Genomic DNA, 18,227 nt, shown 5'->3' on the forward strand with positions numbered 1-18,227 from the left:
TCTTTATCAAAGCACCTCTAAGCCCTACAACTACTTTGTTACACAAGAAGCTTATTAGCATGATTACCCGAAGAACAGAGCAGACACAAGGGCCGTCATGTTTCATAACTCATATTCCAATATTATATTTAGGTGTTATTTCTACAGAAGCCACCCATTCCAGAAGGAAAAAGCTTGATAGCTGTGTGTATCTCAGGATGCAGGCAGCACCAAAGCTCTACACTAAATCATTTAAGTGCCAAATGACTGCAGCGTGTTACTTCCAACACCTTAATGAAATTACCAACCTGGAGGGACAAGGGGCTGTTTCCGTCCCGCGCTTTGGTCCAGCAAGCAACAAGTTTTTCCACATTGCCAGCACAAATGTAACAGAGACAAGCCTGTGTCTGCAGAAGGCTGTCTCCCTCGCTCTCCAGCCTGTTACCCAGGAGATCTAGGAAAAATATGAACAAAGAAGATGCTGGTGAATCACTTTGTTGATCCCTCCATTACTGCCGAGGCTGGGGAAGCCTGCAAGGCCTGTTGTGTCTCTGCTCACCACAGTAAGGAGGAATATTGCCTCTGGGCTCCATTGCTAAGGACATACTCTGTTGTCCAGCACAGATTATCTCACGGGATAATCACTTCAGAAGTAGCTAGCGTCAGGGTAGCAAGGACTTGTCAAATGCCTACAAACCTGAGACATGTCAGAGGGACCAATCCATCTGCCAATACGGCAAAGGACAAGAGGCCAGGGTTCAATTTCCCCTCTGCCACCCACTTTTTACAGTCCCTCATTTCAGGGGCGAGGACAACCCAAGCACACAACTGGCCAAGGAACTGTGAGCAAAGCAGTGATACTGCCCTGGGCTGATATGTGCTGAAGTTAGTCATACAGCTCCCTAGACACCGTGGCTGGCATTTGAGGGGTACAGGGGTGTCAGGCACACAGCCATGGGCAATATAACTTCCCCATGGGTTAAGACCAGCCAGCTGTCTTGTCATGCAGCACACAATGAGGGCAGGCACACTTGCTGCTTGCGAGAGTAGACTCCTTCCACAAAAAGTCAAAATTGCTCTTGGGAAAGAATAGCGAAGTGCTTCGCTGAAACATTTCCAACACTGTCCTATGCACAAACACCAAGGCACTGGTCCCTTGGATGAGACACTTGTCACATCAACATCACCATTACCCATCTGGAAATGGTAAGAGACTGGCACCTGTGCAGTACACAGACAATGCCAGGACACAGTTGCTCACAAGGGTCTGGATTCCATGCCCAGAAAATCAGGGAACATACTGGGAACACAGCACCCCAGAGGTTCCTCTCCTCCTCTGCAACAGGAGAGGCATATCTACGAACTGTATTATTCAAAGCAGCTAGAGAGGCATAACAATAATTGACTGGAAGGAAATCCACCATGGCAAAGCATAATTTTGCTATAAGTGGAATAAATAATGTTCAGTTCGTAAAGTGTGCTTACCACAAAGGGCTGCAAACTCATCTGGCCTGGCATAAGTGAGCACAGCTGCCAAAGCTTCTCTCCAATTCTGCAGATCACAAGATTGCACGATCTCTTTCCAGTTCTTAGTTACCACTGCAGTGATGAGCTAGACCAGAAGGAGAGAGACCACAGTTAAGATCTTGTTAGGGTTACCTTTGTTTTTTAGGATACATTATAATTTATATCTATTCAAGTGCACTCATCCCAGCTGTATCCAAGCTCATGGCAGATACTGCACTGCAATTCAACAGCTATACAGGAGTACATTTTACTTCAAAAGGAATTCAGTGAAAAATCACAAAACAAGCTCAGATAGCATAGACAGGCCCGTCATTCTTGCTACAAAACATGCAAGAAGGAATGCACAAATCTGTGCAAGCTGGGATTGCTGCAGGTGGTTTTCAGCACTGTTTTTGCAGACAAAGATAACATACCAAGAATTTAGCTATAAATCTTCTACACAATGCCCAACAAGGGGTATAAATTTTGTTTGTCAAACTGTTTCACTCTGCTTTAAGCTCTTGGCCTCAGGCTGATCAGCAAGGGGCAGTTAAAAAGGCTGCTCAAAGGAAGCAGCAAGTTGGCAGCAGTATCAGCCTGAGCTGGCCACAGTATCTCTACCCTGCACCCACACACAGGCTGCCTGTCCACAAGCCCTCAGAATAGAATTCTAATTCTCTCCATCTCAAACTCTGCTTCCAGTCATTTTGCTTCAGACCAAAGACAGACTTGGCAGCTGTGCTGCTATTTAGTCAACAAAGCCCTTGTCATGCCAAGACTTCAAGCTCACAAACAGCTGAACAAGCAGTAAGTGTGCAGTTTGGGACCAGAAAAGAAAAAACCCACACCTGAACAACAAACACAAGGTCCTAACTACAAGGTCAACACTCATTTGTTAGCACAGTCACAAATAACGAGTCAGCTCTCCTTAAAAATACCTTTTCCTGAAGGATGAACTACAGTGAAGAAGTTTCCCATGCACTACACAATTCTCCTTCCTCTGATTAGGCCAGAGGCAGGAAAGGAGCTGGGAGCAGGGGAAGAAATCCTGAAGAGTTTTAATACTTGAGATTTTCCTCTTTTCCATTCTGTGTCCACTACTAGAAACACAAATTGTTCCTATGTCAAACTGGATTGTGGGTGATGACCAGCAAAATCCCACTTACAGACCCCTGCCTGTCGTGCTGCACACCATCACTCCCCAGCTGACTGTGCTTTGCGGCCTTCAGCCCTGCTGCAGGGAAGCACTGAAACCCATGCCCATCTTTGACAGTGGACTGATAGAAAGTGACCATGAGCAACTTTCTCCCCTCCTCTAAAAGCAGCCACCCTTGTTAAACCAATTATCCCGTGGCCCCTTCTTTTAAGGCCACTTCTCCCGTTTCAACCTCCTGTTGCTACTTTCACATCAGTAGTAAAAAGAGATTTGTACGAGCAATCTCAGCAATCCCTAGCACTGTAAAAACCTGAAGAGAATAATAACCAGCTGACCATAATGCGCTGTCTCCTAGGCAAAGGGTGATTGATCTACCCTGGGCATACTTTGTTTTCTTCTACACAGCAAAACCAAGCATCCACAAAATCTGTTAAGACTGATTACAGGCAGAAGTCAACATAAGGCTGCTGGCACTGAGCATGGGTCACGCGCAACTCTTGAAAAATGTAACAAAATAACAGACTTGAGATGTGTGCTGCTTGAGGTATTTATCTTTGTCAGTGAGAATCTACTTGTGTATATGAAACTCTGACACTGGAGACAAGGTAAAGAATACTCCACTTGTGTATTCATATCTGGGTAGTGTGCCTCTTCTCTCCTTACCAATGCATTAAAAAAGATTAACGGAAATCCTTCTGCTCTGAGATCTTGTGGATGATTTGAATGCTTATTAGCTTCTCACAGAAATAAACTATGGAACAGCAAGAAAACTTTTAAGGTAAAAAAGTTGCCATCATAAGTGAAAAAACCCATACCCTGGTAATTTTGCTCTGCATCTTGGCAAAATACTTTTCCTGTGTCCTAGAAAGCAGCTCTTGTCCACCTGCGATGGCCAAGATAATGGCATCAGCCATGCGGTTATCGTGCAAACAGAGATCCACCGCGCTCTCAAAGTTACCCGTCAGCAAAGTCTGGGTAATCAAACCGTCCACATCTGCAACAAGAGAGGAGAGCATTTTTAAACAATGGCACAAAAGTCACTTAAATATGCAACAGCAGGTGATTCTGTCCAACTGCACAACCCTGCGCAAAGCTCTCTGCAAAGCAGCCTGCTCCAGGCAGGTACTTACAGGGATGCTCAAGCCCATCTCCAGCCTCAAACACACTGTGGTCCCAGCCACATCATGTGGGGCACTGTCAAACATCACATACCTTGCTGCTGAGCAAGATGCTAGTAAATGCTAGCAAGATACTCAAGGTCTAAATGACCTCTAAAAAACCTACTCTGCATACAGTGCCAGATACAAAGTCAAACCTAGACAGGGATCAATGGCTTCTGTGTTATTTAAGATCCTCTGGGAGTTTCTGTACAAACAGTGACGCTAGCACTTCATGCCTGATTAGGTGTGTGTGCTCTTACATCACAAATAACTCAGAGTAGCTGCATTTCAGCCATGGGTTATATGAGTGCTGTATACTTCCTTTCCTTCCCTACAACTGTATTTTCAAGTGCCTCGAGACTGCTGTAAAATGAATGGAGTTAAGAGGCAGGTAATGATAATTCTTCTGTACAGAAATTGCCTTCTCACTGGAACACCAGTATCAACTTCAGTATTAATAAGTATCAGCAAATACAAGGAAATCTATTTCAAGGGTTTTTTACCTCCACTAACAGAGATGTTGAATGTCGTCTTTGCAGACCCCACATCTTCTGCTTCTTGTTTATGGTCCTTCATTCTCTAAGAGAAAGGAAAAGTGTAATTTTTGAGGTTAGGTAACACTTGGAATACACATTTAAAAAAAATTGGCTCTTGCATTACAAGTTGAAGACAGAGCTTCAGACAACCAGTCACCTAACAGACCATTAACTTTGTACAGGAAGAGCATCCTGTAATTTGTTAGGACACTGTTTCAGCACTGAATAATCAGCTTCTCCTGATGCCTGCACAAAGTCATCTTGTAAAGACACTGAGAAAGGCCTGGTCTTATCAAAGCACCTCCAGTGCATGTAAACACACTGTGATAAAAATCACTGTTCTGAGAGATCAGAGCAGACCATTTTTTAAAATGAATGCCAAGGGTGAAAAAATGCTGTAAGCCCCAGATTTCTGTGCACCAGGGAAGGCTTACACAAGCACAAGTGTGCATACCTAGAGATCACAAACACCAGCAACCAGACACCTGGATCCTGGGTACTGATTCGCATATGTTCACCTGTACCACACAACCACAACCACACAATAAGAAACCTTCTCCCTTTCTTCCTCTTTCAACTTCAACCCCTTACCAAGAACAGTCAGTCTACGATAATGCTACCTAGGGTTTGCTTCCCTTAGACTTTCAGCTCCTCCTTGAAACATTCTGCACTAGGCATACAACCTAGTTGAATTAAGCAAAACACATGAACACATGCTTAATTTTCAACAGAGAAGTCCAGTGTGGTCCAAAAAGATTTCAGTGTGCACTCAGTACAGCAGTGCTCAGCAGATGGAAGCTGCTTTTTTTATAAGTCTCCCCAAGAATTAAGACAGAGATCATTTCCTTCAAGTACTTGGATTTGGGGATTTCAAACAAAAACTTTCCATGATATAAAAATAATACCAAGAGGGAAGTGTGTCTCCACCATCAATCATCACAGCACAGCCTAGGAAGAGGGCAGAAATTGTCCCACAAACTGCCTCCTCCGTCATAAGCCGGTGCACTAGTACACGCGGTGGGAGTTCAGGAGTCTGCAGAGAACACTCTGCTTATATGCTGATCAGTGAAGCTTTATGTTTAACTCATGAAAGGAGGCAGCATCTGGAAAATTATTTTGCTGTCAGAAAATGCATGATGTGCGTTTGGTATCAGTGAGAATATGTTGTGACTATCACAGGAATAATGTGCCCATCCAGTTACTTTATGTGTGTGACAGCACACCTGTGATGTATCAGCAGTGGCTTCAGGCCAATCTCTCAAATATTTACTACCTATGCTGGCAGGCTAAGGTCATGTTTGGCTGTGAATTCTCTGCCAGAAGAGACATTTGTTATGAGACGTCTAATGTCTCCATGACTGCATACAGTGAAATCCTTACGCAGTCAGATACATGTGCCTGCCATTACAGTGTGTACTGAACTAACAAGCACCTAACCTAAGGACAGTGCTCTGTTTTGGTGTCCTTAAGAGGCTGTTATATGCACCACTCCAACACGCATTAGCCATCAACCACCATCCTCATCTTCACAGACAACTGCAGACAGGCATCAAGCACGGGTCTGAGCACAAGGAGTGTAGGTAGATTTGTGCTAACAGTGCAAATTCTAACCCAGAAGGGGTACTCAGGGAACAGAGGAAAGTGAAGCTGGCCTGTTCACACAGCGATAGTAGTGTTTTCAGTGCTATTAATCACACATGGCAGAAGCTAAGTCCTTAGTCCTAATTATAGACTTGTCCCCATATTTAAAACACAAGGGCTGAAACAATGCTGCTCAAATAGACAGAAATGAACAGAAGATGTAGGATTCCAGAGGCAGATGTGGAGCACAAACCACCTGTGATAAACATGGCTGAACTATCAGAACAGTTTTTTGTAAGACAGCTAGCTACCAAAACCCTGATACTCTCTGTTCAGGTGCAAAGGGGATGGATGGCACTGTGATGCTGGTGGGAACAGTTCAGAGAATGAACATTCCCCTTCTCTAGTACCACAGCTGCATCTCTGCAAAGGGGTATACCTAGAAACAGGGCAATAATAAGTTGAAAGCTTGGTAATAATCAGAGGTTGGGAAGTAAGGAACAAGGAAAGTTGGCAGGAGGGAGGACGCATTAGAGTTGTGGCAGCAGATCATTTAGTACGTTAGGAAAATGTCAGAGTGAAAATTATGGTAGAATTAAGCCCCCGAGTCTGGCGCCATCTGTACTACTGTTACAAAACAAGCTCGCTCTTCATTGCCACCAAAATCTATTCAACATGATGTCTGAGGCTGATGAAAATCCTCAAGCAACTTAACCAGAGCCCACACTTCACTCATTCTAAGTAACTTCTTGTATGTCGATATATCCTCAACATTAGGAAAAGGTAACAAAATAAAATGCTCTTAATAGTAACAAAGTAAATACACAGGAGGTCAGCACAGTTGCTCAAGAGGGCAACAGATATACCTGTCCCAAGGACTGCTCCTCAGTAGCCTGGCCTTCATCCCCCTCGTTCAGCGCGGATTCATCAGATTCTGCAGGAGCCTTCAGCAGAGAGAAGACACCATGAAAAAAAAAGCCACAAAAAAAAAGGAAGAAATAGTTCGCACTGCAGAGTATATAGCCACCTTCCCACAAACAAGAGCCAGAACTAGACTGCAAATCGCAAAAATGCATTGTCAATATATGCTTGAGAATGACAAACATGGTAGAGGCTCTCCATTTCCTTACTTTCCTTCATTACACAGTACTTCGTGCTGTTTTTATCTTAGCAGCCTGAAAACATGCAGCAAAATTTTTCTTCCTCATTAGGCAACTACAGATGACATGAGAAATGTCTGCGACACAAAAGCAATACAGTCCCCCTGTTGTAGACTCATGCCATGGCAATCACAACAGGCAAGGCCTGAACTGTATTTATCACTTGCGGGGAGCTGTTACGGCATCAGATGCATTCCTGCTTTTTTTAAAACTTGCAGAAGGTGCTGCTCTTAAAACCAGCTGCCAGGCAGCAAGGCTCTGCCCTGCCTCACAGACAGCAGCACAGTGTCACAGTAGGTAAGACACAGGTGGAGGGACACCACTGAGACCCTGAATTAAAACCTCTGACAGAGCCCTTCGTTGGGAAAGGCGGGGACATTTGAGTGGGGAAAAAGTAGTTCTTTAAAATAAGTATCTTTATCCTACTGAATGTAGGAACTTGTCATATGCTGGGTTATTTGTGACTGACTTTGTGACAGCTACCAAGCAGAAAGGTTAATCTTATTTTGCACATTACCATGGCATTATTAAACTAAACCCAGAGCTGTACACATGCATTTGCCTACCTCTCCTGAGTCACCATCTGCAAGACCCTCTTTATTCAGAGCAGATGTAATCTAGAAAACAACCAAGATTTAAGTAAGTGCCCTTTTATTTTCGAGAGGCAGACCTCTCACTGATGTCTCAGATTGCTAAACTGGCACATGTAGCTATTATATGTTGCTTGCAGAACAGTTAATATGAAACTAAAGCCATTTCCTTTCCCAGTCTGGCGGTGCATTTACTGCTGAGCCCCCTGCACCCCAAGCTCTGATGCAAACAACTGCTGCTTTATGCCTTTAAACCTTTAATTGTTAACCCAATGGCCTCAAACCTCACTAGAGCTGCTGGAAACCACAGTAATAAAAACAGTATCAGAGCATACAGGACAAACCCCTCTGTCTGCTCCTGTTAGGGAAAATGAACAATCCTTGTGGAGCAAGAAGCCTGTCAGGAAGCTGTGGTTTCAAGCACAGATGGCATATGGCTGTGGGCTAGGATTTTCCAAGCTACAGAAGAGTTAAAATGCCTATCTTTTACTGCTTTACAAGCAAATCTTAACACCAGATTCAATTAGGGCCCTCCAAACCACCATTTAACATATAGAGTTTAGAATACACACAGTTAGTTCAGTATCCAGGAGCCCGGGTTTCCTAATGCTGCTAATGTCATCTACTGCTTTTAGTTTTGCAAGGCTTTATTTTACCCTTGTAGGCTGGTTTTCACAAAAAGCTGAGCTCAAACTGCTGGAGATATTTTTTCTTTTTTAATCATTAGCTTCCAATGGAAAGGTGAAATCCAGGACTGGACTTGCATGTGAGAATCACAGGTTTTAAGATTATAAAACCCAAACCCCACCATGTTCTTAACAGCTTGTTCCAAGAAGCTGAAATCTGTGACCCCTTTTTGCTTTCCTTACCCTACTACCAGTAACATGAACAACTCAAACCACAACTTGTTTATCCTCTGGGTATCACAAGTTTTCAGACTAGCTGTCTCGTATTGTTTCCTGACACTAAAAACCATGGATTCAACTTCAACATGGAACGCTTTGTTGAGAAACAGCTACATGAAAACATGGCCTTACAGCTTCCCTCATCTGTTCCTCAAGTACGGAAATCATGGCATAGGCCCAGCGTTTCAGGCCTCTCAATTCAGCTATGCCCATTTTCCCAGCTTCTCCCCATGCCCAGGGCATACCAAACCCAGAGCAATAGTGACAGTGGGCTCCAGTCTGCATGAGGCTGCCCCACAGCACCACCGCTAAATGTCAACTTGATTTTCTAATTGAGATCTGCTTTTCAAAACCAGGATTTCCCTTGCTTTGCTTGCCTCTGACTCATGCAACAGAAATTTAGAAGCTGAAGACAGACTTAGCAAAGCCATGATTTTTTCTGTAATCATAATAAATGTGTCCCGGACGCCACTTAATTTATAAGCATGACGACATCGTTAAGGAGCCAGTCTTTGAAAATAAAACATTAGTTTGATACAATGAAAATAAATCAAACATTCAAATCCACTGAATCAGAACGGAAGAAATACTAGACAGTTCCTGAAAACAACAAAAAGCCAAAATGCACAGCCAGGTATCCCTCTGTAACACCGAGGTAAGAATCTTCTTCCAACTTAAAGGTGTGCAAGTTGCCTCCTGGTAATCCAAATTTTGCCTTTCCAAACATAACCAGTTTTGGTCTCAGTGGTTGTCTTTTTCGTAAAAATGAATGGTGACCCACACAAAAAAAGTAATCCTCCATGTTTTCCAGGATAGTTAATGAAACCCTGAAGACTGCTTACATATTCTTCAACCAGAAAGCCTAAAACCAGACCAGATTCCATGATGCTACAAGTAGAGGGATGTCAAACGAAGTTACATTAATAGCTTGAACTAACAAATATCAAAGCTTCTTGATGGGTAAGTATTTCAGATCAACATTGGACAGTCAGACGCAGACACGCCTCTGAAGTCTGTTGCATGCTTTGAAATTTTCACTCAACATCCACACTGCAAGATGACAATGCTAATAAAAACCTCAAAGCAGCAAACTGCTTGCTGTAAGAATTCCAAAGCTACTCATGAATTGTTTATCTAGACAAAATTTAAAAAGCAGAGGACTATTTCTAGTGTGCTTTGAAACAAAGGAATTCCCTAAATAATACAACTGTTCAAGTCAGCCATGTTTAAACAGAGGTCCTGGCACCATGGGTAACAGTTGTATTATGGCTACTTAGTATTTGACAGTGCTGCAGCTCTCCATCTGCTGGGAAACACACCAAAAATACTGTTGTATAAAAGTGTTTATTGTACTGAATAGCCTGTGGATACTGCTAAGTGCTCTTCCCACAAGTAAATGAGTACTTCGATCAAACATGGCATCGTCAACATTTTAGGCTATACTCTGTGGATACACCCATCAGTAAAGCATTTAACACAAGCACAGCTTCCAGGCATATTTACCTTCTTCCTCACATCATCCTTCCTGTACCCCAAGAGCTCAAGGTATTTAACACGGGAATCTTCTTCAAAGTTCACCTTCAAAAGAAGTTAAAGAATATATTGCAATTCACAATTTTTCCATTTTCTCCCTTGCTGGCTTTTTACTGGACTGGCACAAATTACCCAGTAAGAGCCAGTGACTGGGGAGACAGAGTGTAATGAAGAGAACTGAAAAGGTCTTGAGTGGCTTGGGCATTCAAGCAGTTAAGTAAAGCTTCAATCTGGTTATTGCAGGTGAACTATCTGCTTATCTGTTTCACTTTGAAACCTCTAAATGATCATAGTGAGCAGTGAAAAGCACATCTAAAGCTATCCCAAAGCTTTACTCCTTCTCACCAGCTCCCTGCGCAAAGATGTACTGGTGGAGGATGTCAAAAAACACAGGATACCTTCCTGCAAGCTTTGGCTTCTGCCATGATTTCTCACAAACACTGCCAACAGCCCTGGCCTTGAGGACCCTCTCTCCTGGTGGGCCACCTCCAACAACAGGCCTTATGGTATCTAATCCCACAGCCTACACTTTTTGTTCCCAGCATCTCTTCTGCTATAATCTGCAGAAGGAATCATTTTTGCACCATCTTTTCAAGTCACTGGGGAACTCCTGAACTGCTGTTATCCTGTTACCTTTAAGAAGGCCCACACGTTTTTCTCAAAGTCAGCCTGGGCCATGTCAATTTTCCTCTGGCAGTAGCTGACAAAGCCTTCAGATTGCACAGCCTCCTGCAGCTGGTTTGAGCGGGCCAGGAACTCCTCCTCTGTAACGACCTGGCTCACGTAGACATGGTGACGCTGCTGCTGCTGCTGCTGCTCAATGCCTGGCTGCTGCTGAGATTTGGCATTCTCAAATGTAACCAGCTTGCCTCCAAACTGGAATTGAAGTGAACATGCAGTATATAAAGACGTAAGTATACACTGAAGCGTATACAAAAAAGTATGATACACATACGTATGCACGTGATTTTATATAGCATACATATGCTTATCATCCAACAGACAAACATTCCTGACATCAACTCAATGACCCACCCCGCTTCTCCCCTATTTCTAGGCATGTAAGAAGCTTGCTGGATAAGTGGGTGCACATTTAATAAGATTCATGAGCAGCTGCTCCTGTGCCTTTTTCCCTCCAGCAAAAGATTGACTAGAAACTGAGAACTAGAGCTGTGGGTCTGTACAGTGCGCAGCATAAACCCAGTATCTCATTATATTGCAATGTAATTACCAAATAAACCTGTGCATCATTACATAAATGTTCAAGTATGATGTCTACCCTGCTCTTGGCACACTGTTTACTAGTTAAAAGCCTACTGAGAGATGGGCAGTAAGTTTATCAGCATTTGGAGAAGTAAAATAAACAGAAGAAAAAAAATTAGAAATGGCTTGTAATATTATTCCATTTTACAGCTTAAAGTTAATTTACACAGGCCAGGCCAGTAAATGACAAAGTAAGCATTGCAAAAAGACTACCCAAGAAAAAGACTGACAGCTGGCCCCTGGAAAACCAGGATGAATGAGGGAGTAAACAAATTTATAAAATGACACATCAGCCAGTGGCTAGGCAACCGCACTTCTGGGACAAAACTGCATATAATTTGTGCATCAGATTGTGAATAAGCAGACATACAATGCTGAAAATTGGCAAGTATTTTGGCAAAGAAATCCATTTCAAATGGACAGGCTAAAAATCTTCAGGAGAACCCTAAGAAATTGCCGGTGGGTCTAGAAAATAAGCTAAAGGTGGAGCCAAACATCAGACAACTCTGCTCTCACAAAAGCAGGGCCTTGCCACCTTCTCACCTGGCTCCTCTGCAAATCAACCACCCATGGAGAAACCCAGCCATGTGCTGCTACAGCAACTCCTGCTACCCTGATCAGAGTTAATGTGAGTATTCTCCACCACAGACTCACATAATAGCTTCAAGCTGCACTCAAGTCTCAGATACTTGCCCACTTAAGCCCTGTTCCCCCCTCCCAATGTATAAGTGTTTACTCCAAAAAAGAAACAAGTGCCTGTTGGCAACACCACGTCTTGTTTCTTTTTCCCAAGCGTTTTTATTACACTTTTGCTGGCTTGCTTTCCCCAAGCTCCCTGTCTGGAAGCTGCTGTGAGCATCTCTTGACACAGTCACAGGGAGGGGATGTTCTCCCAGATGGAGCACAATGTTGAATTCCCCTCTCAAGTGTTTTTCTGGTGGCACCACCATCTCCCTCCCTGCCTAACTATGCCCAGCCTTGTCTACTGCTTACTGAGAACGATGCTCCCACAGGTCGCCGGATCCACTTCGGTGGTTTCTTTAGGGGCAAAACAATGCTCTGTGGGGCAGTCTGCTGGGGAAGCTGCAGGGGTGGGAGGGACTGTCCCGTACCAAACGGATCAAGGTTCCCAAAAGATGATGAAAGCTTTGATAAGAAAAGGGGGGAAAAAACCAAAAGTGATGTTATCTCCAGTAAACTAAACATAAGCATTTATTTGCACCGGACTGGTACTCCTGCAAGCAGGGCTGCAGACAGCAATTGAAGACTTCCCACAAGCCAATGTTTCTGCCCACTGCCTGTCCATATTCATAGGTGAACATTTCTCAATACCTGGTCAACTTGCTTCTGCCTCAAGCCATCCGTGCTGCCTCCCATGATGGAGTAAATGCTGATCCGCCCATCAAATGAAGCTGCAGACAAGACAGCAGGGTTCCTGGGGCACCACTGGATATCAAAGCACCACTGTGTGTTTGTGGGCAACTCATACAGCACCTGGGCAGCAAAAACAAGTCCATCAAATCAGGACTTTTTTTACAGAGCACCACATTCAACAGCAACAATTCTCCTCTCTGCCCTGAAAGAACTGGTCTGCTCTTCCTATTGCCCAGCAGCCTCCACATCACCACAGAGACTAACAGTGGCCAAATTGGAAATTATCACACACTACTGCTTAATTTCCTTCTTCTCCCATTAAATCTTCTGTTTAATTGACAGAAGACAAACTATGCAGGTGGGGTATGTCTGTGCTGTCCCACTGCAAGCTGTGAACTGCTGACAATATTCATGCTAGCTTGTTCAGAGCTCATTTGGGTCTCTCTACACACTACATGGAGACATGTGCAGGCTCCAAAGTAAGTGTTCTCCCAGGAAAACTGGAAAAGTTAAGACCTGCACTCTGGGCAGACAGCCTCTCCTTCCCTGGAACAGAGAAGCCCACCACTGCAGCTGACATTTAACCATAACCTAGGATAAACTCAAAGAGCAAAACACTAACTGCCTTGCTGTCTCCCAGGAAATAGTTTGTTTTGAATAAAAACATGTAGTGTGATTCATCCACACAAAGCCTTCCTAGCAGCACAGGATCCAGCTCTCATAACTCATTCACCACCCCATGGCTTTTGCACTTCTGGGCCAATGTCTGAATTCTAGAAACACTTCCCACTCTGTTCTCCAGGATTGTTGCCAACGGCAGGCAAAGAGACTTCCCATGTGCCTGAAGCCATTCTCATAATTTGATTGTGTGCCCCTTGACCATCTGAAAAAAAGGATCTGCATCCTCAGGCCCAGAAGGGCAGGGTGGGAACACATTCAAGTGGCCCTCACTGATCTCCTGTTATTGTAGTAACCTACAAAATCCCTCTGGTCTCTGTAAAAGCTCTTGCACTTACAGAAGGGAAAAGGCAATTGCAACAGTAATTCAGCCACATCAAACCCAAACCAACAGAGTAGGGAGCAAATATTTATGTTTAGTGGGGCTATTTCTATTACTTATAATTAGCAGGGACCTTACTACTTGCAGGAAAGAAGCAGTAAGGACAAATGTATAATATCAGCAATACCAGGAAGGAATCCTGCATCACCAGAACAAGCTCAGAATACACATATACCAAACTACACAGGACAGGGAGAAACAGCCCACAGAAGCATCACTCTTAAGAATGCAAGCACACCAACACCCGCTTTGCCTAAGCCACTGTGCCACCTCTGAACAGAAATATTTTGACGCAATGTGTGTACAATACCTCGCCCGTGTTAGGGTTGGAGCAGAGAATTTTCGCATCCTTCCCACAGCTAAGCAGCAGCTCCGAATCTGCCATACTCCAAGCAATGGCCAATATACCCCTGCATGAAAAGTCACAACCAAAAGTTTAGCATAAGTGTAAAATGGTAATAAACAAAGCATATTTGTAAGTTGAGTTTCTACACTAGCTGAGCATTCCACCTCAAAATGCCCTCCTTGCCCCTTACTCTTACAGGAGCAGAAATTTTTCAGTGTTATCAGCACTTAAATAGAAGCTTTCTATTTTCTGCATGAAGAGGTATAAAGGTACAGCTATCATATCTGAAAAATTAAATGCAATAGTCATGTGGGAGAACACAGACAGTAGTGTAACAAAATGGTTTGTTTGCCTGCAGTATGATTAACAAAGTGTGCAAACCTGTAGGTAAGGTCAGTGGTTACAACATCTGTCAGCTTCTTTTTATTAGCAGGAGATTCAAGTCAGCAGAACCAGTGGCAGCAGTTTTGTTAGAATCTGCAACACAGACTTAACTGCTATTCTCTCTCCTTAAATGAAGTGCTGGTTTTAGGCAATAAGGAAAGTTTCACTAACAATCCAGGAGGGATGAGAACTTAAAAATCTTCCTTTGTACCCAAATTTAAGGCATTTAGGGGACTGATGGGCAGAGAGACTATGCATGTCCACAGGTGAGGATGTGCCCAGCTGCACCTTCAGTCTGTTACTCAGGCAAAGAAATTACCAACTCTTTGCACCTCAGCTCCCTCTTTTCAAAGTGTAAAAACAAAATAGCAACTTCAGTGTTTTGGCAGGAACTTTTTTTTTTTTTAAATTATTTTTGGCTTATGTTCCCTTCAAACCAGCAGGCCCCAAAAAGTCAAGCCTTTCAGAACACAGGGTTAGTTAATCAAGAAGCCAGCATGTAAGAGTACCTGCTGTTGGAATTGCCACCTCCAACCCAGTGAGCCTGCTCAGGGAAGGCAGCAAGGAGTAAGATGTACAAACCAGCACAGTCAGCAACAGTGCAAACACCATGGAGCAGCAGCCTACATAAGTCTCATACCTTGTATGGTTTTCTAGAACACGAAGTGGTGAGGAGGCAAATCTTAGGTCCCACATCTGAATCACAGGCAATCTGTCATCCTCTGAGGCCAAAACCATCTGGGTAGCAACATCAGGGTGCCACGCCAGGCCTGAGCAGTGCATCTGAGGAACAACATTGTGCCACAGCGTAAAAGAACTAAGCAGCACTAAGGACAAAAGACAACTAGCCTAAATACACCTACGTGCTTGCTAAGACACTGTTGCAAGGGAATTTGCAGCTGTGTTTCTGGGCATTATTTTTGACTGCATTCAGATTGGGATACTCTTGTTTTTGTGACTGAGGGAACTTGCAGTTAGTTTCCGAAGGTCCTCTCAAAGAGAGGACTTTGTGCTGTCTTGTTCACAGTCCTATGTTCTAATGCAAGAAAACAGTAAAGCCCTCTGTACAAACCTTTTCTCTATTACTTTTATTGCTATTTTAATAAAAGCTGTCATTAGGCAGAGGTTATGTAAACACTGTATCGCTAGACTACAATAACATGATGAAGACAGCCTACTGTGCTGCTGTTATGTTAGGCAATGAAAACATACATTGAGTTACACAATTTATCAGAATAAAAGTGCAGTGACCAAGCAGTTACTTCAGGAGCACTCATCTGTACGTTTCATTATGAACTCTTACTACATCTTCATAGTTTGTTATAGCAATATTCCTTTTAAAATATACAAAATTATACAAATGTGTCACTCTCCACAAGTTCAACAGGCTTATTTTTTTTTACATTTACACTGGCTGTGGAGCAGATGTGGTGGTTATGACTGTATGAGGCAGTGTCCCTTGTAACATACTCAATGGCAACACTCTTCTGTGGCACCCTCTGCCACAGACCCTGCCCTCTCCAAGCTCAGCTGCAGCCTGCTTCCATTTCCATGTCTGGACCAGCAGAAACACAGGTCCCAGCTCCATCAGTCACCACTGTCCTGCCAGGGCTCAGCCCTTGTGCTCACCCAGCTGTGATGGCAAGGAAGAAGCCCTCTCTGCCTGAGCAGTAAGTCATGACATGTCACCTGCTCCATGAAACTAAGCTCACCCAGAGCATGTCAGCTGCAACCTCATCTCTCCAAGCACACAAAACATGTAATTTCTAACTAGCTGAATAAAAAAGTATCTTTCTGTGGTAACCCCAGACAGATCAGTAATGTCTTTCTCCAAACTAATGTGTCACTCCAATAGAAAATCTGAGTGCCTTGCCTTGCTTCAGTCTGCATCTGCCTATTTTTGTTTAAATTAATGACAACCCCTCCGCATATACATAGCCTTTTAAGAGAATGCGTTAGATATTTAGTACATTGTATAAGAATGGGCCAGGCACCAGTATCTTTATGCCACGTAAGAAGGGGTGCTATGACCTGACCCCACACCTCTCCACAAGCATCTGTGCACCCCTGCGAGAGCCAACTCACCCGGTTATTGTGGTCACTGACTTTGATGATGGGTTCATTCTTTCTGAGATCCCACACAGTAGTTCGGCCACTAGGGCTGGCAGATGCCAGGATATGCTGGACTTGCCTGTTCCATGCGATGCAGCTGATGTCCTCAAGAGGCTGACACACAGAGAACAGCCTGTCTCAGTCTTTCCAAATCAAAGACTCAAAACACATTATTTTCAGGACTTGCTAAAAGACACATCTGCAAGGAGACCCATCCCAGGTATTGCATGTGTTCTGGTTTCCTATGTACACATGCTGTAGGGTAGAATGCCTGAAAATCCTGATTTATAAACTGCTAGTATTTCTCCAAAATCTGCATTTTCTGCTTTACAACATGATATATCAGTCACTTAAAGACAACTAAGCACAACTGCCTTCAAGAACAGCAAATTACTCTATGGAAATATTATAGCCAGGTATATCAACTGCCCTTTTCCCTTGGATTATTAGGTTTTGACTTAAAAACTTGCTTGAAGGAATTCTAGGTATTTTTTTAAACACAACACCCCCCCTCAGCTGCTTAATTTTAGATCAAGAATTAAAAGCAATGTTAACTCAGCCTTTGTTGCACTATTTCCAACTGTCACTAAGCATATGGACTAAAAGATTCCCCAGCCTAAAAAAATTACTGTTAGACATAAGAATCTTATACAGGGATCTTTAACTGAAGTGTCCTCCAAAATTCCCACGTGATAATAAATGACTCTGACTAAACAAAGTATCCAAATACACAGAGTTTAAATTAAAAATCTTTGAAGAGTAATTCTCATCCCATTTTCTCACTTTATCTCCAAATTTTCATGCGGTAATAAACCTGTTTTCCAGTAACCACAAACTTCTTGTGCAATTTTTATAACAGCTACAGAAATGCACTGAAACAGTTTCTTCCTGTTCTTCTATCTCCCTGACAAGGCCCAAAGTACTAAAGGCTGTTGTGTGTAGTCCCATTTTCCCCTCTTGCCCCCTCTAGATCATCTTTTAGGGACACAGGCTAAACCCTGGCCCTTAAGCATAGCAATTAAACACTCCCTGAAAAAATGAAGGTAACTGGCCAAGCCTACTGCCTCATCTTCTGACTTCTCAGTAGCTGCTTTTTATCTTCTTTCTATTTTCCTCAATCTGTACCTTCATGATCTTCAGACTCATGCATAAGTGAAACATGCAGAGGAAGACTGGAAGACGTGTAACCGTTCTGGTTATATCAAGTGGTGTAATCTGAGAAACTCTGCTTGATGTTGTTGCTTGATAAAATGCATCGTTTCTCAAAGACCAAGGGGATACTTAAGCTTTCCCCAGCCAAACACAACTTTCTAAAAAATAAAATCCCACCACATGAAGATGTCTATCAACTGCTTGTGAAGCCAGCCAAAACTGCAGGTCTGTTATGGATAAACATGACTGCACACCCAGGGTTGCTGCACGGAAAGCAGAGCAAACCACTCATCGCGCGAACCTGTCCATGCTTCCACTTGCAGGCACAACCAGGAAACCACACTCCAGGGGCTAAAACAGCTACAGCATCCAGTCATCCTTGTATGGAGCTGGGCAAAAAAAGTCATGGCTCGAGACAATGTGTGGCAAA

At 43.4% G+C, this 18,227-nt stretch overlaps 1 protein-coding gene across 12 annotated transcripts in view; it reads right to left on the bottom strand.

Annotated features, from left to right (window-relative positions):
• SEC31A (SEC31 homolog A, COPII coat complex component) overlaps window positions 1–18,227 on the bottom strand; it is a 45,554-nt gene that overhangs the window by 20,086 nt on the left and 7,241 nt on the right. For all 12 annotated transcript variants that reach the window (XM_037395319.1, XM_037395406.1, XM_037395389.1 and 9 more), the window contains 13 exons: window positions 16,619–16,759; window positions 15,174–15,316; window positions 14,114–14,213; window positions 12,702–12,863; window positions 12,363–12,515; window positions 10,740–10,982; window positions 10,077–10,151; window positions 7,645–7,695; window positions 6,785–6,862; window positions 4,305–4,380; window positions 3,457–3,635; window positions 1,465–1,591; window positions 288–433 (listed from right to left, as the gene is read on the bottom strand). In XM_037395319.1, coding sequence (XP_037251216.1) covers window positions 288–433; window positions 1,465–1,591; window positions 3,457–3,635; window positions 4,305–4,380; window positions 6,785–6,862; window positions 7,645–7,695; window positions 10,077–10,151; window positions 10,740–10,982; window positions 12,363–12,515; window positions 12,702–12,863; window positions 14,114–14,213; window positions 15,174–15,316; window positions 16,619–16,759 — 1,674 coding nt within the window. The remainder of the gene's footprint in view (window positions 1–287; window positions 434–1,464; window positions 1,592–3,456; window positions 3,636–4,304; window positions 4,381–6,784; window positions 6,863–7,644; window positions 7,696–10,076; window positions 10,152–10,739; window positions 10,983–12,362; window positions 12,516–12,701; window positions 12,864–14,113; window positions 14,214–15,173; window positions 15,317–16,618; window positions 16,760–18,227) is intronic.

Source organism: Falco rusticolus, chromosome 1, assembly GCF_015220075.1.
Source record: "Falco rusticolus isolate bFalRus1 chromosome 1, bFalRus1.pri, whole genome shotgun sequence".
NCBI lineage: Eukaryota > Metazoa > Chordata > Aves > Falconiformes > Falconidae > Falco > Falco rusticolus.